The sequence below is a fragment of the Leptonychotes weddellii genome, chromosome 7, assembly GCF_054177405.1.
Source record: "Leptonychotes weddellii isolate Sample4059 chromosome 7, ASM5417740v2, whole genome shotgun sequence".
Lineage (NCBI taxonomy): Eukaryota > Metazoa > Chordata > Mammalia > Carnivora > Phocidae > Leptonychotes > Leptonychotes weddellii.
Genome location: NC_138375.1, coordinates 26720671 through 26741785, shown reverse-complemented (window position 1 = coordinate 26741785; position 21115 = coordinate 26720671). Strand labels below are relative to the sequence as shown.

Below are 21115 nucleotides of genomic sequence, written 5' to 3'. Positions count from 1 at the left end.
CAAGTGTGCCTGAGAGTCAGAGCAGCAGCTGCCCTGCGCCCCCCTCCCCCGTCAGAAGATCAGCACAGACCCCCCCACATGCATTAAGCCTACTGACCATAGAGTGTTACAAAGCTTAAGGTCTAGGGGAAATAGGATCTAGCCCCTTTCTTTCTTTCAGCGCATGCAGGGAGGGGCAGAGGGGAGGGAGAGGTAGAGAGAATCTCAAGCACTCCGTGCTGAATGTGGGGCCTGACATGGGGCTCAATCCTCCAACCCTGAGATCATGACCTTAGCCAAAATCTGAGTCAGATGCTAACCGACTGAGCCACCCAGGCACCCCAGACCTGGCCTCGTTTAAGCAGACTAAAACACACCTAGTTAAAACTCGCCACACCCTGGACAGAGTCCAAATACTCCCTACTGCAGGAAAGGAGAAACTCTGCAGAGGACCTACCTGAGGGAAAGAGTAGCCAAAACATAACAGCAGGGTGCACACAGCATACACCAGAAACACTTCATGAAGCACCAGGCCTTGGACAGTATAGAACCTCTTCTTAATATAGCTGTTACTCTCAGGATCAGGAAACATAGCTGGCTTTCATAACACACGGAAGAGAGACCTAGACAAAATGCCAAGATGGAGGAATTCACCCCAAAGGAAAGAAGAGGTCACTGCCAGGGATATAATCAAAACAGAAGTAATATGCCTGAACCGGAATTTAAAACAACAATCCTAAGAATACTAGCTGGGCTTGAGAAAAGCATAGAAGACACCAGGGAGTCCCTTACTGCAGAGATAAAAAACATAAAAACTAGTCAGACCAAAATAAAAAATGCTATAACCAAGATGTAAAATTGACAGGATGTAATGACCACAGGATGATAGAAGCAAAGGAATGAATAAGTTATGGAAAATAATGAAGCTGAAAAAAGAGGGAAAGATTCTATCATGAATGTAGACTTAGGGAACTCAGCAACTCCATAAAGTGTAATAATATCCGTATCATAGGAGTCCCAGAAGAAGAAGAAGAGAGAAAAAGGGGCAGAAGGTTTATTTGAGCAAATTATAGGTGAAAACTTCCCTAATCTGGGGAAGGAAACAAACATCCAAATCCAGAAGGCACAGAGAATTCCCCATCAAAATCAACAAAAGCAGGCCAACACCAAGACATATCATAGTAAAATTTGCAAAATACAGAGATAAGGAAAGAATCCTGAAGTCAGCAAGGGAAAAGAAAACCCTAACGTACAAGGGAAGACAAATAAGGTTAGCAGGTCTCTCCACTGAAACCTGGCAGGCCATAAGGGAGTGGCATGATATATTCAAAATGCTGAATGGAGAAAATATACAGCCAAGAATACTCTATCTAGCAAGGCCGTCATTCAGAATAGAAGGAGAGAGAAAGAATTTCCCAAACAAAAACTAAAGGAGTTCGTGACCACTAAACCAGCCCTGCAAGAAATTTTTTTTTTTTTTAAAGATTTTATTTATTTATTTGAGAGAGAGAATGAGAGACAGAGAGCACGAGAGGGAAGAGGGCAGAGGGAGAAGCAGACCCCCTGCTGAGCAGGGAGCCCGATGTGGGACCCGATCCCGGGACTCCAGGATCATGACCTGAGCCGAAGGCAGTCGCCTAACCAACTGAGCCACCCAGGTGCCCCCCCTGCAAGAAATATTAAAGGGGACTCTTTGAGTGGGAAAGAAAGACCAAAAGTAACAAAGACCAGAAAGGAACAGAGACAATCTACAGGAAAAGCGACCTTACGGGTAATACAATGGCACTAAATTCATATCTATCAATAATCAGTCTGAGTGTAAATGGACTAAATGCTCCAATCAAAAGACATAGGGTATCAGAATGGATAAAAACAAAAACAAGACCCATCTGTATGCTACCTACAAGAGACTCATTTTAGACGTAAAGACACCTGCAGATTGAAAGTGAAGGGATAGAGAACCATGCTAGTGGATGTCCAGGAAAACTGGAGTAGCCATACTTATATCAGACAAACTATATTTGTGTGTGGGTGTTTAGAATGAAACTTCTTTTAAAATTTAAATTAGCCAACATAACTAACCAACATCATTTTTTTTCAAAGATTTTATTTATTTGTCAGAGAGAGAGAGAGAGTGCACATAAACAGGGGAAGGGGCAGGCAGAGCAGGCAGAGGGAGAAGCAGGCTCCCCGCTGAGCAGGGAGCCCGATGCGGGACTTGATCCCAGGACCCTGGGATCATGACCTGAGCCGAAGGCAGACACTTAACCGACTGAGCCACCCAGGCGTCCCCAACATCATTAGTTTTTGATACAATGTTCAATGATTCATTAGTTGCATAGAACACCTAGTGCTCATCACATCACATGCCGATTAATGCCCATCAAACAAACTATATTTTAAACAAAAGACTGTAATAAGAGATGGAAGTGGGCACTTTATCACAATAAAGGGGTCTATCCAACAAGAAGATCTAACAATTGTAAATATTTATGCCCCCAACTTGGGAGCACCCAGATATATAAATCAATTAGTAACAACATGAACAAACTCATTGATAACAATACAGCAATAGTAGGGGACTATAACACCCCACTCACAGCAATGGACAGATCATCTACATAGAAAATCAACAAGGCAGCAAGGGCTTTGAATGACATCATGGACCAGATGGACTTAACAGATCCATTCAGAACACTACATCCTGAAGCAGCGGAATACAGATTCTTTCCAGTGCACATGGAAGATTCTCCAGAATAGATCACATACTGGGTCACAAATCAGGCCTCAAAAAGTACAAAAAGATTGAGATCATACCATGCATATTTTCAGACCACAATACTATGAAACGTGAAGTCAACCATAAGAAAAAAATTAGAAAGACCACAAATACGTGGAGGTTAAAGAATATCCTACTGAAGAATGAATGGGTTAACCAGGAAATTAAAGAAGAAATACAAAAAATACATGGAAGCAAATGATAATGAAAACATGATGGTTCAAAACCTTTGAGATGCAGCAAAAGCGGTCATAAGAGGGAAATACATAGCAGTACAGGCCTACCTCAACAATCAGGGAGAGTCTCAAATACACAACCTAATCTTACACCTAAAGGGGCCAGAAAAGGAACAGCAAATGAAGCCTAAAGCCAGCAGAAGAAGGGTAATAATAAAACTAAGAGCAGAAATGAATGATAGAGAAACATAGAAGCAAACAAAAAAAACCAGATCAATGAAACTAGGAGCTGGTTCTTTGAAGAATTAACAGAATTAGTAAGCCCCTAGCCAGACTTATCAAAAATAAAAGAGAAAGGATCCAAATAAATGGAATCATGAATAAAAGAGATCACAATCAACACCACAAAAATACAAACAATTATAAGTGAATATTATGAGCACTTATATGCCAACAAATTAGGCAATCTGGAAGAAATGGATACATTCCTAGAAACATATAAATTACAAAGCCGAAACAGGAAGAAATAGAAAATTTGAACAGACCCATAACCAGCAAAGAAATTGAATCAGTAATAAAAAAATCTCCCAACAGGGGCACCTGGTTGGCTCAGTCAGTTAAGTGTCAGACTCTTGATTTCAGCTCAGGTAACGATCTCAGGGTTGGGAGATCGAGCCTTGCATTGGGCTCTGCACTGGGTGTGGAGACTGCTCAAGGTTCTCTCCCTCCCTTTCCCTCTGCTCCTCCCCTCTCCCTCTCAAATAAATGAATAAATAGATAAGTAGATAAATAAATAATAAAATAATTTTAAAAAATCTCCCAACAAAGAAAAGTCCAGGGCTAGGTGGCTTCCCAGGGGAATTCTACCAAACATTTAAAGAAGAGTTAATGCTGTTCTTTTCAAAGTGTTCCAAAAAATAGAAATGGAAGGAAAACTTCCAAACTCATTCTATGAGATCAGCATTACCTTGATTCCAAAACCAAAGACCTCACTAAAAAGAATTACAGGGCAATGTCCCTGATGAACATCGATGAAGAAATTCTCAACAAGTTACTAGCAAATCGAATTCAATAGTACATTAAAAGAATTATTCACCATGATCAAGTGGGATTTATTCCTGGGCTGCAAGGGTGGTTCAGTATTCACAAATCAATCAACATGATACACCACATTAATAAAAGAAAGGATAAGAACCATATGATCCTCTCAATAGATGCAGAAGAAGCATTTCACAAAGTACAGCACCCATTTTTTTTTTCCTTTTTTGGAAAAAATTTTTTAAAGATTTATTTATTTTAGAGAGACAGCATGAGTGGGGGAAGGAGCAGAGACAGAGGGAGAGAATCTCAAGCAGACTTCCAGCTGAGCATAGAGCCCAATGAGGAGCTTGATCCCACAATCCTGAGATCACAACTTGAGCTGAAATCAAGAGTTGGATGCTCAGCCGAGCCACCGAGACACCCCAGTACACACACATTCTTGATAAAAACCTCAACAAAGTTGGCATAGAGGGAACATACCTCAACATCATAAGGCCATATATGAAAGACCCAAGCTACTATCATCTTGACTCAATGGGGAAAAACTGAGAGCTTTTCCTCTATGGTCAGGAACAAGACAGGGATGTCCACTCTTAGCATTGTTATTTGACCTAATATTGGAAGTCCTAGCCTCAGCAATCAACAAAAAGAAATAAAAGGCAGCCAAATTGGCAAGGAAGAAGTCAAACTTTCACTATTCACAAACGACATGATACTCTAGAAAACCCAAAGACTCCACGAAAAAGTTGCTAGAACTGATACAGGAATTCAGCAAAATTGCAGGATATAAAATCAATGCACAGAAGTCTGTTGCATTTCTATACAACAATGATGAAGCAGCGGAAAGAGAAATCAAGGAATCGATCCCATTTACAATTGCACCAAAAACCATAAGCTATCTAGGAACAAACCTAACCAAAGAGGTAAAAGATCTGTACTCTGAAGACTATAGAACATTTATGAAAGAAATAGAAGATGACACAAAGAAATGGAAAAGCATTCCATACTCCTGGACTGAAAGAACAAATATTGTTAAAATGTCTATACTACCTAAAGCAATCTACACATTTAATGCAATCCCTATCAAAATACCAACACCATTTTTCACAGAGCTAGAACAAACAATTCTAAAATTTGTATGGAACCATAAAAGACCCTGAGTAGCCCAAGCAATCTTGAAAAAGAAAACCAAAGCTGGAGTCACCACAATTCCGGACTTCAAGCTATATTACGAAGCTGTAATCAAGGCAGTATGGTACTGGCACAAAAACAGACCCATAGATCAATGGAACAGAATAGAAAACCCAGAAATGGACCCACAACTATATGGTCAACTAATCTTCAAGAAAGCAGCAAAGAATATCCAATGGAACAAAAGAAAGTCTCTTCAACAAATGGTTGGGAAAATTGGACAGCTACATGCAGAAGAATGAAACTGGACCACTTTCTTACACCATACAAAAAAAAAATAGACTCAAAATGGATGAAAGACTGAAATGTGAAACAGGAATCCATCAAAATCTTAGAGGAGAACACAGGCAGCACCCTCTTTGACCTCAGTCGCTGTAACTTCTTACCAGGTACATCTCTGGAGGCAAGGGAAACAAAAGCAAAAATGAACGGTTGGGACTTCATCAAGAAGCTTCTGCACAGCAAAGGAAACAATCAATAAAACTAAAAGGCAACATGCTGAATTGGAGAACATATTTGCAAATGATATCTGATAAAGGATTAGTATCCAAAATGTATAAAGAATTTATCAAAGTCAACATCCAAAGAACAAATAATCACCAATCAAGAAATGGGCAGAAGACATGAACAGACATTTTTCCAAAGAAGACATCCAGATGGCTAACAGACACATGAAAAGATGTTCAACATCACTCATCATCAGAGAAATACAAATGAGAAGCATGATGAAATACCACATCATACATGTCAGAATGGCTAAAATTAACACAGGAAACAACAGATGTTGGCAAGGATGCAGAGAAGGGAACCCTCTTACGCTGTTGGTGGGAATGCAAGCTGGTGCAGCCACTCTGGAAAACAGTATGGAAGTTCATCAAAAAGTTAAAAATAAAGCTACCCTACAACCCAGCAATTACACTACTAGGTATTTGTCCAAAGGATACAAAAATACTGATTCAAAGGGGCACATGCACCCCGATTTTTTTTTTAAGATTTTATTTATTTGACACAGAGAGACACAGTGAGAGAGGGAACACAAGCAGGGGGAGTGAGAGAGGGAGAAGCAGGCTTCCCACAGAGCAGGGAACCCAATGTGGGGCTCGATCCCAGGATCCTGGGATCATGACCTGAGCCGAAGGCAGACGCTTAATGACTGAGCCACCCAGGCGTCCAACACCCCGATGTTTATAGTACCATTATCAACAATAGCCAAATTATGGAAAAAAGCCCAAATGTTCATTGACTGATGAATGGATAAAGAAGATGTGTATATATATTCAATGGAATACTACTCAGCCATCAAAAAGAATGAAATCTTGAATTTGCAATGACATGGATCAGAGCTAGAATGTATTATGCTAAGCATAGTAAGTCAGTTAGAGAAAGACAAATACCGTATGATTTCACTCATGTGGAATTTAAGAAACAAAACAGATGAATATAGGGGAAGGGGAAAAAAGAGAGGGAGGCAAATCATAAGAGACCCTTAACTGTAGAGAACAAACTGAGGGTTGCTGGAGGGGAGGTGGGCAGTGGATGGGCTAAATATGTGATGGGTATTAAGGAGAGGGCACTTGTGATGAGCACTTGGTGTTGTATGTAAGTGATGAATCACTAAATTCTGCTCCTGAAACCAGTATTACACTATATGTTAACTAACTAGAATTTAAATAAAAACATAAAAGAAAAGACATGATTGGGGCGCCTGGGTGGCTCAGTTGGTTGAGCGACTGCCTTCGGCTCAGGTCATGGTCCTGGAGTCCCGGGATCGAGTCCCGCATCGGGCTCCCTGCTCGGCAGGGGGTCTGCTTCTCCCTCTGCCCTCTTCCCTCTCGTGCTCTCTGTCTCTCATTCTCTCTCTCTCAAATAAATAAATAAAATCTAAAAAAAAAAAAAAAAGACATGATTAATCAAATAAAAAAATAGGGGCACCTGGATGGCTCAGTCAGTTGAGTGTCTGACTCTTGATTTTGGCTCAAGTCATGATCTTAGAGTCATGAGATCAAGCCCCTTGTTGGGCTCCGCTGTCTGGAGTCTCCTGGAGATTCTCTCTCTCTCTCTCTGCCCCAACCCCACTCACACAATCAATCAACCAACCAGATCTTTAAAAAAAAAAATAAAACAGAAGAAAAAAGGACAGGCTGACTCTCTTGTTAGTGGCTAATGCAGCCAGTGTCTTTAAATTGAGGTCAGTGCTAATTTACCATTCTGAAAATCCTAAGGCCCTTAAGAATTACGTTAAATCTACTCTGCTTATGCTCCATAAATGGAAAAACAAAGCTTGGATGTCAGCCCATCTGTTTACAACATGGTTTACTGAATATTTTAAGCCCACTGTTGAGACCTCTTACTCAGAAAAAGAAAAAAAAAAGTTTCCTTTTAAAAGATTACTGCTCACTGACAATGCACCTGGTCATCCAAAAGCTCTGATGGAGATGTACTGGGAAATTAATGTTTCATGCCTGCTAACAACTACATCCATCCTATAGCCCATGGATCAGGAGTAATTTTGACTTTCAAGTCTTATATTGAAGAAAGTCTTACATTTCATAAGTCTGTACCTGCCATAGATTGCTGATTACTCTCATGGATCTGGGCAAAGTAAATTCAAAACCTCCTGGAAAGGATCCACCATTCTAGTTGCCATTAAGAACATTCACAATTCATGGGAAGAGGTCAAAATATCAGTATGAACAGGAATTGGGAAGAAGTTGATTTTAACCCTTATGGATGACTTTGAGGGCTTCAAGACCTCAGGGGGTGGGTAACTGCAAATGTGGTAGAAATAGCAAGAGAACTAGAATTAGAAGTAGAACCTGAAGATATGACTGAATTGCTGCAATCTCATGATAGAAATTTAACAAATGAGGAGTTGCTTCTTAAGGATGAGCAAAGAAAGTGGTTTCTAGGGATGCAATCTGCTCCTAATGAAGACGCTGTGAAGATTGTTGAAATGCTGACAAAGGACTTAAAATATTATATGAACTTAGTTGATAACGCAGCAGCAGGGTTTGAGAGGATGGACTCTGATTTTGAAAGAAGTTCTGTGGGTAAAATGCTATCAACAGCATCCCATCCTGAAGAGAAATTGTTTGTGGAAGGAAGAGTCAGTGAATATGGCAGACTGCTGTTGTCTTATTTTAAGAAATTGCCATAGCCACCCCGTCCTTCAGCAACCATTATCAGTCAACAGCCATCAACACTGCGACAGGACCCTCCACCAGCAAGAAGATTATGACTCCCTGAAACTCAGATAATGGTTAACATTTTTAAAGCAATATAGTATTAGTTAAGGTACGTACATTGGTTTTGAAGACATATGCTATTGCACACTTAATAGACTACAGTATGGTGTAAACATAACCTTTATATGCACTACACTTGGAAACCAAAAATTTCATTGCCTTGCTTTATTGCACTATTCACTTTATTGTGGTGGTCTGGAACTGAACCCACAATACCTATCAGGTATACTTGCACTCTTTTACTAACCTCTCCCTATTTCCCCCACTCCCCAGCTCCTAGCAACCACTTTCCTATTCTCTGTTTTATGAGTTTGATTTTAGATTCCACATGTAATTAGTGCCATGCAGTATTTGTCTTTGTCTGGCTTATTTCACTCAGCATATTGCCCTCCAGGTTTATCCTAGTTAATGCAAGAGATGGGATTTCCCTCCTTTTTAAAGGCTGAATAATATTCTATTATGTATATGTACACCACATTTCTTGATCCATTCATCTATTGACAGACAGGTTGTTTCCATATCTTGGCTATGGTTAACTAATGTGCAATGAACATGAGAGTACAGATAATTCTTCAAGATAATGATTTAATTTCCTTTGGGCATATACTGAAAAGTGGGATTGCAAGATCATATTGTGGTTCTGTTGTAATTTCTTGAAGAGCCTCCATACTGTTTTCCATTGTGGCTGTACTGGTTTACATACCCACCAACAGTGTACAAGGGTTCACTTTTCTCTACATTCTCTCCAGTGTTTGTTATTTCTTGTCTTTTTGGTAATAGCAATCCAAATAGGTGTGAGGAGATATCTCATTGTGGTTTTGATTTGCATTTCCTTGATAGTGATGTTGAGTACCTTCTCATGATTCTGTTGGCCATCTGTAAGTCTTCTTTGGAAAAATGTTTCTTGTAGCGTCCTTGTCCACTTTGATATAAAGCTAATGCTAGCCTTGTAAAATGAGTTTGGGAGGGTTCTCTCTCTCTTCAATTTATTAGAAGAGTTTCAGAAAGATTGGCATTAATTCTTTAAATGTTGGATAGAATTTGCCAGTAAAGCCATCTGGCTCTGGGGTTTTCTCTTTTGGAAGGTTGTGATTATTGATTCAATCTCTCTACTCATTATTGATCTGTTCACATTTTCTGTTTTTCATAATTCAGTCTTAGTAGACTGTATGTTTCTAGGAATTTATCAAATTCTTCTAGGTTGTCTGATTTGTTGGCTTCTAATTGCTCATAATGGTCTCTTATGATCATTAGTATTTGTGTACTATCTGGTTGTAGTGTCTCCTCTTTCATTTCTAAATTTATTTGCTTGAGTCCCCTCTTTTTGAGTCTAGCTAAAGGCTTGCCTATTTTGTTTATTTTTTTTTTCCAAAATCTAGCTCTTAGTTTCTTTGATCTTTTCTCTTGTCTTTTTAGTCTATATTTCATTTATTTCTGCTCTGATCTTTGTTTCCTTTCTTCTACTAATGTTGGACTTAGTTCTTTTTTCTAGTTTCTTCAGGTATAAAGTTAGGTTGTTTGAGATCTTTCTTTTTTTCTTTTTTTAATTAATTAATTAATTTGTCAGAGTGATCGAGAGAGCATGAGCAGGGGGAGGGGCGAAGGGAGAGGGAGAAAGAGAGAAGTACACTCCCTGCTGATTGCGGAGCCTGACATGGGGCTCGATCTCACAAACCTGAGATCATGACAACCAAAATCAAGAGTTGGACAGTTAACCAATTGAGACACCTAGGCACCCCTAGATCTTTCTTTTTTCTCAATGCAAGCATTTATTGCTATGAACTTCCCTCTTAGGACTGCTTTTGCTGAGCCTCACAAGTTTTGGTATGTTGTATTTTCATTTTCCTTTGTCTCAAGATATTTTTTTTACTTCCTTTTTTATTTCACCTTTGACTCATTGGTTCTTCAGGAGCATGTTGTTTAATTTTTGCATATTTGTGATTTGCACAGTTTTCTTCTTATAATTGATTTCTAGTTTCATATCGTTGGGAAAAATGCTCAGTATGATTTTAATCTTCTTAAATTTATTAAGACTTGTTTTTATGGCCTAACATACAATCTCTCCTGGAAAATGTTCCATATGCCCTTGAGAAGGATGTGTATGTTGCTGCTATTGAATAGAATATTTTGTAAATGTCTTTTATGTCCATCTGATCTATCATGTGGTATTGAACTCCTCTGCTGTTGTTGTATTGCTATTTCTTGCTTCCTACCTGTTAATATTTGTTCTAAATATTTAATTGCTTCTATATTGGCTGTATAAATATTTGCTAATGTTAATTGTTTTTGATGGATTGACCCCTTTATCATTATATAATGTCCTCCTTTATCTCTTGTTACATTCTTTGGCTTAAAGTCTGTTTTTTTCTGATATAAATATAGCTACCCCTGTTTTCTTTTATTTCCATTTGCATAGAGTATTTTTCCATCTCTTCACTTTCAGTCTCTGTGTGTCCTTAACGCTTAAGTGAATCTCTTATAGGCAGCAGATAGTTGGATCTTCCTCTTTTTATCCATACAACCATTCCCTTTTTTTTTTTTTCTTTGTCAATGAGGAATTTGTCAGAAAGATGCAGGAAAATCTTATGAAATCTATTTGAGGAAATACAGCTGATCATTATGGCAACTGGAGAGTCACCAGTGAGCTCTTCTTTTTGCCTCCTTATTTTGGGGAACACTTTACCTCTCATTTCTACTTCTCTTTGCAAGAATATTCCATTCTCTGTGTAAACTCTCTTCCTTTTTGAGACCCTTTTTCTGCTCATCTAGACCTTTGCAAGTTTCACTAAGATGTAGCTACTTGTGATGCTAACTCCATAGAGCCTTATGGTTCCAAGGCCAATGTGGTTCGGCTCTATGTTCCATGGCATTCATATTTTTGAGAAAGACTGATTGGCTCAGCTTAGGTCAGGTGACCATCCGGTCTGATCAGCTTTGGTAGTAGTGCAAGGTCAAGCAGAATAAAGAAAGTTGCTCAGACCTAAGCCAGGACTGTTAGGAGAATGCTCCCTGTCTTTTGATTGGAGAATTTAGTCCATTTACCTTTATTTTTATTTATTCTTTTAAGATTATTTATTTATTTTAGAAGAAGAGAGCACGCAGCGGGGAGGGACAAAGGGAGAGGGAGAGAGAGAATCTCAAGCAGACTCCCTGATGAGCATGGAGCCTGACATGGGGCTTGATCTCACAACCTTGAGATCATGACTGAGCCAAAATCAAGAGTCAGACACTTAACTGACTGGACTACCCAGGCACCCCTCATCCATTTATCTTTAAATTAATTATTGATAGGTATGGACTTAATATTGTGATTCTGTTGGTATTTTTCAGGTTGTTTTTTAAGTCCTTCCTCTCCTGCTCTTCTCTTTTGTTATTGGATTATTTTCTGTAAAGATATGCTGCTGCTGCTGCTTTTTTTTTTTTTTTTTTGTATGTCTATTGTAGGTTTTGCTTTATGGTTATCATGAAGCTTACATAAAACATGTTGTATTTATAATAGTCTATTTTAAGGTGATAACTTTTAATACATACAAAATCTCTACATCTTTACACTCTCTCCCACATTTTTATGTTTTTGAAGTAAAATTTGCATCTTTTTACATTGTGTATTTATTAACAAATTATTATAGTTATTTTTAATAACTTCTGTCAGTCTTCATACTAGAGTTGTGTTTTACCCACCACCATTATTATAACACTAGAGTATTCTGAATTTATATATTTACCTTTACCAGTGGGTTTTATACTTTCATATATTTTCTTGTTACCCATTAATTTTCTTGTTTCAGCTTGAAGAACTCCCTTTAACATTTCTTGTAAGGCTGGTATAATGGTCGTGAACTCTTTCAGTTTTTGATTGCCTGGGAAAATCTTTCTCTCTCCTTCAATTCTGAAGGACAACTTTACTGGGTAGAGTATTCTTGATTAGCAGTTATTGTTTACCCAGCACTTTGAATATATCATTCCACTCCCTCTGGCCTGCAAAGTTTCTACTGAAAAATATGCTGATAGCACTAAGGGGGTTCCTTGTATGTAACAAATAGTTTTTCTTTTGCCATTTTTAAGGTTCTTCAGCTTTTGACAATTTAATTATAATGTGCCTCAGTATAGGTCTCTTTGGATTTATATTATTTACAACTCTCTGGGCTTCCTGAATCTGAATGTCTGTTTCTTTCCTCATATTTGAGAAGTTTTCAGTTATTATTTCTCAGAATAAGCTTTCTGCTCCTTTCTCTTTCCGCTCCCTCTGGGACCACTATAATGTATATAATTGTCTGCTTGATGGTGTCCTGTAAGTTCCTTAAGTTATCTTCACTCTTCTAAATTTTTTTTTTCTTTTTGCTCCTCTGATTGGATGAATTCCACTGCCCTGCCTTCGACTTTTTTGATCCATTCTTCCACTTGATCCAATCTGCTTTTAAACTTCTCCATTGAATTTTTCAGTTCAATTATTTTTAGCTCTGTAATTTATTACTTTTTTGTATTTTCTGTCTCTTTGTTGAAATTCTCACTTTGCTCATGTATCACTTAAATTTTCACTTTGTTCATCCCCTGACTCTGTGACCATGATTTTGAATCTCTATGAGGATATATCATTATTTCCATTTCATTAAGATCTGTTTCTAGAGATTTATCTTGTTCATTTGTTTGGAACATATTCCTGTTTCTTCATTTTACTTGACATTCTGTGTTGGTGTCTGTGCATTAGATAAAGCAGCTACATCTCCCAGGCTGGATAGAATGGTCTTGTGTAGGAGATAAACCTCATCAATCAGCTTTGCCTGAGCTTTTGGTTGACTCGGAAATCTTTGTGATGGTCTAAGTCTTCTTTGTTCTTAGTGGTTCCTAGTAGTTGAGGGTATGCCAAGACCTATCAGTGTCCCAAAGATGTGGGGCACATTTAGCATTTAGGTGTACAGTGACTGGAAGTTGGACTCTCAGGCAGCATGTGACAAAGTGTGTAGGTAAGCCCTTTCTGGGGAGAAACTGTAAGATGGGTGTTTTTGCTTGCTGTGTGTGAAGTAGGCTGAGGTGTATAGCTACAGGGGGGATGCTCCTCCAGTCATTAAGAACTGCTGCTTTGTTTCCTACATTCCTGTGGGACTCATAAATGCAAGTCCAGTTGGTTGTCAGAGACAGGGGACCTGTCCTTCAGTCAGCAGCTGCAAAAGCTGGGGCACCCAAGAGTGTGTACAGGCTGCTTGTAGGGAGATACTGGTGACTTGGAATGGGCTCGAGAGAGAAGGCAGGAGAAGTGTCCATCAGCTTCCCAATCTCCGGGGTATCATAGCTAGCCCCTGGAAGTATGCAGCTGTATTCCTTCCAGGAGGACTGGGAGATGGGTGTTTTCACCTGTTCCTCTGTGTTGAGCCTTTTGGGGATAGCTGTAACGAGTGCTCATGCACCTGTTAATAGCTGCTGCTGTGTTTGCTATGGTTTTGTGGGACTTAAGGATGCAACCGTCATTGGCTTTCAGAGCTAGGTGGTTTGGAAGCCCATCCCTCAAGTGGGAATCTTAAAAATTAGAGTGCTAAGTGTGGAGTCCGAACCCTTCACTCCTCAGAGTGAAGTTGGGAGTTCCCTCCTGCTTATAGAGTGCTGTGCCACCGGTGGGGTTTATGGTGAGAGTGTGTCTCAGCCTTTCCTACCTATCTCTGTGTGGATATTTTCTCATTTGCTTGATATGTAAGAATCCATCAGCTAATTTCTAGATTTCTTTCAGCATTAATTGCTTTGTGTGTAGTGGTACATTCAGTGTGTCTGTGGGAGGAGGGGAATTCAGGAGCCTCCTATGTCACCATCTTGGTTGACTTACCTCCACCCATTCTAATTCTGTATTTGTCCTCTTTCATTTCATTTTATTATTTTGTTTTGTTTTGTTTTGTGGGGAGAGAAAGAGAGAGAGAGAACTGTATTCCATTTTAAAGTGCCTTCATTCTGGGGTGCCTGGCTGGCTCAGTGGTAGAGCATGTGACTCTTGATCTTGGGGTTGTGAGTTCAAGCCCCATGTTGGGTATAGAGATTACTTTAAAAAAATTAAAAATTAAAATTAAAATAAAAAAATAAAGTGCCTTCATTCTAAAATAACTTATTCTAGGTCGCAGGGGATGTGTGTATATTTTGTTTTTGGGAGATCTTTTTCATTTCTTGAGATCAGTGTCTGTTATCCCTAAGGTAGTTTAAGATACTGTGATATTTGTTGTCACTGAAATTTGTGTTTCTAGGTGTTGCATACCCAAATTTCTAAATAAGAGACTTAAAAAAGATACATCCCTGTATTTTTTAGCTGCATATATTTTTACCTGCATTTATTTTTACCCATTGTGTCATATTGGAATAATTACTAAGTGCCTTTATAATAGCCAAAAGAGTTAGGGAAAGGAACTTTACATTTTGTGTTATTGTTTTGTGACTTGAAAACATTGGTAACATACCTTACAAATTTGGGTTTTTTAAAATTTATTTTTATATATTTTTTAGAGATTGTATTTTTTTATTTGAGAGAGAGAGCACACACAGGGGGAGGAGCAGAGGGAGAATGACAAGCATATTCCATGCTGAGTGCAGAGCCCAATGCAGGGCTCAGTCCTGGGACCCTGAGATCATGACCTGAGCCCAAATCAAGTCAAGTGCTTAACTGACTGAGCCACCGAGGTGCCCCTGCCCTTACAAATTTATAAGGCTGATTTCTTTCCAATACGATTTAGGTAGTCAGGTTTGTTTTTTTCCAGGTGGAATAAAGACTTGATCATTGCCTCAGCATCAAATATTGAGTTGTAGAAATGCAGTAAATACTTGATAAATGAATGAAAAATTTAACCAGGAGTAGGTCTGTAGACAATATTAATAATCTAAAAACAATGAAAAGTATGGGATTCGATTGTGAATGCTAACTAATGTAAATCGTTTGTTTTTAGGTGCTAGAGAATCATTACTGTCAGTCTCAGAGTGGACCCAACATTGAAAGTGATTGCAAAACAGATGCTGGCTGTTCTTTTGCAGTATCCACTCAAGGTGGGACTGAGGAAAGAAATGATCAAAATGAGTCTCATCAAAGTATCTTGAAGTAAGTTTTTGAGTATACATTCCTTTTCAGTGGATGATACCTGTTTGATTGTGTTTGGGCTTAGCGGCAAGAATCGAACTCTTGAAAGGTAAAGGAATGAGTATTTCTTTGAGCTGTGGAGAAGGAGGAAGTGAGTACTTTCTGAAGTGCTTTAACAATTAATTGCAAAATATGTTTCTTCCCTGATGGTCTAGCTTGTATCTTCCGAGAGAGGAGCTAATTCTCATTCTGAGAGATCCTCTCTTACTATATTAATTTCCTGTGTCAGAGGAAGTTAAGCTAATCATTTCATCCATTTTTACATATGAAGCAATGTATCTTTGAATAACAAGGTTGAATTTTTAATAGCAGGAAGATTCATTTGTGAGAATGGCAGATTTCATAAGTTGAAATTATTCCAGTTATTTGAGTAAATAAAAATGGGGATGTTTAGTCATTCATTGAACAGCCTTTTATTGAGCTTCTACTATGTACCAGACATGGTTAAAAAACTGAACACTATAAATATGAAACCTAATGTTCCTTTTCAGTAAACAGAATCAATTGAAAGCAAGCTTTTTGTTTCTAAGAACGAGTTATAATTCTATTTTTGTCAATAGAATGCCAACTGAAGCATATAATCCTGAAATAAAAGAAACCAAAGATGAGATTATTTCTGTTACTGATGATACTGAAAAAGAACTTATAGATATTGATGAGGATCTTTTAGAAGTAGAAACATTTAACCAAGAGGAAATGGAAATATACCTATCAGACTATGAAGGTCAGTTCATTTGGCTAATCTTTTTATTTGGCTTTTATTAATTTGAAGTTGGTGAATGATTATCTGAGATAATTTATTTAGTCTTGTATCTAAATTAGTATGTTTACAATTGCCTAAAACCAAAAAGAGAGCATGGGATGTCTGGGTGGCTCAGTCGGGTAAGCATCCAACTCTTGGTTTTGGCTCAGTTTGTGACCGAGCCCTCCGGCAGGCTCTACGATTGGTGGGCAGTCTTGCTCGAGATTCTTTCTGTCCCTTTCCTTCTGCCCCTCCCCAACGAAAATAAATAAATCTTAAAAAAAAAAAGCATAATATTTATGAAATGTTGAACACATTAACTCTTAACCTGAATTTACAGTTCTTGGGCTTTTTGCCTTGATTATGTAACTATCATGGGCCTCTTCATTTTTGTGAACCAATTCTGTGAACCTTTCCTTGGCAGTCTTTGATAAAACAGAAACTCTTAGAACTTTGCATGGCGTTAAACACACTGATAAGAGGTCTCTCAAGGCTTATCTGGGATCCACTTGATGAAGAGGGGTTGTCTCTAGGTGTTTTTAAAAAACATTTTTATATGTCTGTTGACCATTTGTATGTCTTGTTTGGAGAAATGTCTGTTCATGTCTTCTGCCCATTTCTTGATTGGATTATTTGTTCTTTGGGTGTTGAGTTTGATAAGTTCTTCATAGATTTTGGATGCTAGTTCTTTATCTGATAAGACATTTGCAAATATCTTCTCCAGTTCTGTTGATGCTTAACATCACTCGGCATCAGGGAAATACAAATCAAAACCACAATGAGATATCACCTCACACTGGTCAGAATGGCTAAAATTAACAAGTCAGGAAGTGACAGATGTTGGCAAGGATGTGGAGAAAGGGGAACCCTCCTACACTGTTGGTGGGAATGCAGTCTGGTGCAGCCACTCTGGAGAAGAGTATGGAGGTTCCTCAAAAAGTTGAAAATAGAGCTACCCTCGACCCAGCAATTGCACTATTAGGTCTTTACCCTGAAGATAAAATTGTAGTGATCTGAATGGGCACCTGCACTCTAAAGCAGCAATGTCCACAATAGCCAGACTATGGAAAAAGCCCAGATGTCCATCAACAGATGAATAGATAAAGAAGATATGGTATATATTACAATGGAATACACTCAACCATCAAAAAAAAATGAAATCTTACCATTTACAATGACATGAATGGAACTAGAGGGTATTATGCTAAGCAAAATAAGTCAGTCAGACAAAGGCAATTACCATATGACCTCACTCATACGGAATTTTAAGAAACAAAACAGAGGATCATGGGGGAAAGGAGGGGAAAATAAAACCAGATGAAATCAGAGAGGGAGACAAACCGTAAGAGACTCTTAATCATAGGGAGCAAACTGAGGGTTGCTGGAGGAGAGGGTGTGTGTGGGGGGTAACTGAGTGATGGACTTTAAGGAGGGCATGTGATATAATGAACACTGGGTATTATATAAGACTGGTGAATCTCTGACCTCTGTCTCTGAAACTAATAATACACTATATGTTAATTAATTGAATTGAATTTAAAAAACTTTTTATAAGGAGGATAGAAAATATTTCTTCCATTATACTTGTTTCCTGTAATATTCCTGAACCTTATAAAAAGTAAACTGATTTTAGGTAATAAGAAATACTAAGTAATTGGCTTTAGATTTTTGTAATTTTTTCTCCTAAGTTCCTGCTAGATTTCATATTCTAGTAGTCCATGTATTTTCAGTGAAATGTAAAAATATTCCCATTCTCTTTGAGCAGTATTAATTTCTTGAGATCTTATTGCTTGTCACTTGAATCCTGTAGCTGTCATACATCTGGTATAAGCAACATTTGATTTTTGAAGTGTGTAGACCATCTCTTTATATTTCAAGATGTAATTTTACATTTCTGCATTTAAAACCAGTTTGGCCATAATCTAGACGCATGCTTCTAATTCATATACCTGCACATGTGACCTTTGTGAACAGAAATTTGCATGTATAATCTGTGTTTACTTGTAACTTTCTGGTAATATACTGCTTAATATCTGTGTATTCAAGTTTCTGAAGTGAATACCAATAAAAAGAAACCTAGACCATGTTCATTGGTTATACATGTTTGGAATGTTAACCAAAAAAAAAAAACAAAATGATTTTCTTCTTTTCTTTTTTTTTTTTAGATTTTATTTATTTGAGAGAGAGAGAGCACGAGCAGCAGGGAGGGTAGAGAGAGGGAGGGAGAAGCAGACTCCCTGCTTTGCAAGGAGCCTGATGAGGGACTCGGTCCCAGGATCCTGGGATCATGACCTGAGCCGAAGGCAGACGCTTAACCGACTGAGGCACCCAGGCGCCCTAAACTGATTTTTTTCAAATGGTCACTTTTCTCTTTCTCCTTGTTTCCCTATAGAAGGTACCAAAGAACCTGTTGGAAGTCTTAAAAGTTCCACTGTTGCCATTAACATGCAGACTTTACCACAGCATTTAGAAGAAGTAAGTCAATTAATAGTGGATAATGTTATTTAAATAATACTTAAGTGTTTTTATTTAATCATTCAACCAAGGCTATTATCTTTTTAAAAGTACACTGTGGGTTGTAGAGAACAGCCAGACCATGCAGCATTTTTCTTTCACTGAAATTCTATCATTAGTAAGATGTCTAATAATTTTAGGTAATGAAATTTTTATTTCATAAACTGCTATAGTAAATTAACTTAATCAAGAGTAATAGAAGTGTTCTATATTCAGAATGTATAATTCAGCTGTAGTATGCAGTTTCTGCACATATATCACTTTTATGCATTATTTGTTTTCTCAAAACTGCACTGCATTTTCAGTTGGAACACAGACATTTCTAATTACTGAAAAAATTCCTTCAAAAGGGATTAGTTTTTCCTGTTTATAGTTGTTTTCAGATTGTACTTATTAATCATGTAGTGATGGGTATATGTAATTTACAGAGTATTTTTAAATGTAGCGTAAATAATTTCCACTGACATCGTTTGTCTTTGTATTTTAATATGCTCAGAGCCTCAGGTTGATGGGCCAAAGGCAATTCACACAGTTAAAAATCTGATCAGAACAGCACTGGGAATTCATTTTAATGTTTGGTTTCTCCCTTGCTTTTAGACTGTTGTTACTCCAAGTGAGTGGTTAATGTGAAATTCAGAACACCTAAGACAGTAATACCTATTTATATAACCCCTTTTCTTTTTGGGTACTATTAATTTTAACAGCATTCCACAGGAGAGGTTCAGTGTGTAAGGGAAGAACCATTGAAGACATGTATGGAGAAAAAATCAAGTGAACAGAAAGGGTAAGTAAGGGGGAGAAATAAGGAAGTGATTGTTACTGTCATCTGGGATTCATTTGTTGAAGAGGTTATTTTTCTCATAATATACAATATATATTTTATGGTGATATTGTGTTCCTAGTGAAATTTAACTTTATAGCAATGGTAAATGATGATCTTCAGTAAATATTATAGACTTCTAAATCTTGGTAGAGTGAAATAAGTAATGATATCTAAAATGCCTTTTGTTATCCCATCACTATCAGCCTTATCAAAGTAAAATACAGCTGTAAATAGACAGTTTATTCAGCTGCTAATTAGGGGAACACCTTGTCATACTGATTTCATTTTTCTTGGATCAAATAAAGAACCATTATGAATCCCAATGTGTTTGTGTAATTGTTCACTGTTAGGGTGTGACTATTGCACACTATAGGGCTATTCGCCTGGCTAGCATATTATTGCTTCAAGGAGAGCCAGAGGCAGTTTTAATCTATTGCAGGTGGGACATGACTTCTTAATTTTTAGAATTTTTGAAGTTTTAGAATTTTAGAACTACCTTGGATAACAGAGGCAACATAATTAGGTTTTCTTTCTCTTCTCAATATAAAAATTTTGTTCATTTCTGTGGAGAGTTAAAAAAATATATTTTTTAAGATTTTATTTATTTGAGAGACAGAGTGTGAGAGAGAGAGAGTGATCACAAGCAGGGGGGAGGGGCAGAGGGAGAAGCAGACTCCCTGCTGAACTGGGAGCCAGATGCGGTACTCGATCCCAGGACCCTGGGATCATAACCTAAGCCAAAGGCAGATGCCCAACCAACTTAGCCACCCAGGCGCCCAACAAAAAGATATTTTAAATGTGATGTGCCTTTACAAATAGATACTTCTATTAATAAAAAACTAATCTTTACAGTTTTAAATGTAATGAGGGCTCTATAGTGTTTCTGAGCCAAGTGTCTGCTTCTGCCATAGGTGGAATTTGAGGTCCCAGCTAACCTCAACTTCCCCATGTTAGATTCTTTTGTTTCTGCTGGGCAGTCAGCAGTGTTCAAGTTATATGTTCAGTCATCCAGACATATTCTTTGCTTTTTGTTTACATCTGTTACTAATTGCTATGGAGACAAATATAAACAGATTGTAATTATGAGCTAAGCATTATAGAGGATTAGAGAATGTTTATACTCTTAGATGGTTGAGCATTAGATCCCCTGTATCTTAGGAAATGTGAAGAATATCTTCTTAATCAGTTATTAATCTTTAATTCTAGTATGATCGAAGCCTTTTCAATTCCTGAACACACTGTTCCTTATTCATTTTGTGTAGATACAAGTTCAGAAATTTCTAGGTAAGAATTTTTGTATACTCTACCATTTTGATATAATCATATTTTACAGGTAGATAAGAGAATGAGATGATGTCTACTGTGCCATTTTTAAATAATTCTAAATTTTTTGACTAAAAATTAATAGTAAAATGAAAGCAACACAAAGCATTGGAAGAGCAATGTAGGTACACATTTCTGACACCTTTAAGTTTATTATTGGAATATTTTCCTCTAACGGCTGTGTTTTAGATATACAG

The 21115-nt window shown here is 37.7% G+C and overlaps 1 protein-coding gene across 8 annotated transcripts in view; it reads left to right on the top strand.

The window, feature by feature from the left end:
- CPLANE1 (ciliogenesis and planar polarity effector complex subunit 1) overlaps window positions 1–21115 on the top strand; it is a 144119-nt gene that overhangs the window by 60626 nt on the left and 62378 nt on the right. For 7 of the 8 annotated variants that reach the window (XR_014146887.1, XM_081826009.1, XM_081826010.1 and 4 more), the window contains 4 exons: window positions 15329–15477; window positions 16077–16240; window positions 18651–18733; window positions 19477–19556. Coding sequence is in view for 7 of the 8 variants with exons in the window: in XM_081826009.1 (XP_081682135.1) it covers window positions 15329–15477; window positions 16077–16240; window positions 18651–18733; window positions 19477–19556 (476 nt within the window). In the remaining variant the exon portion in view is untranslated. Of the gene's footprint in view, window positions 1–15328; window positions 15478–16076; window positions 16241–18650; window positions 18734–19476; window positions 19557–20801; window positions 20880–21115 lie in introns of all 8 variants that reach the window. The other variant, XM_081826013.1, reaches the window with a different exon arrangement.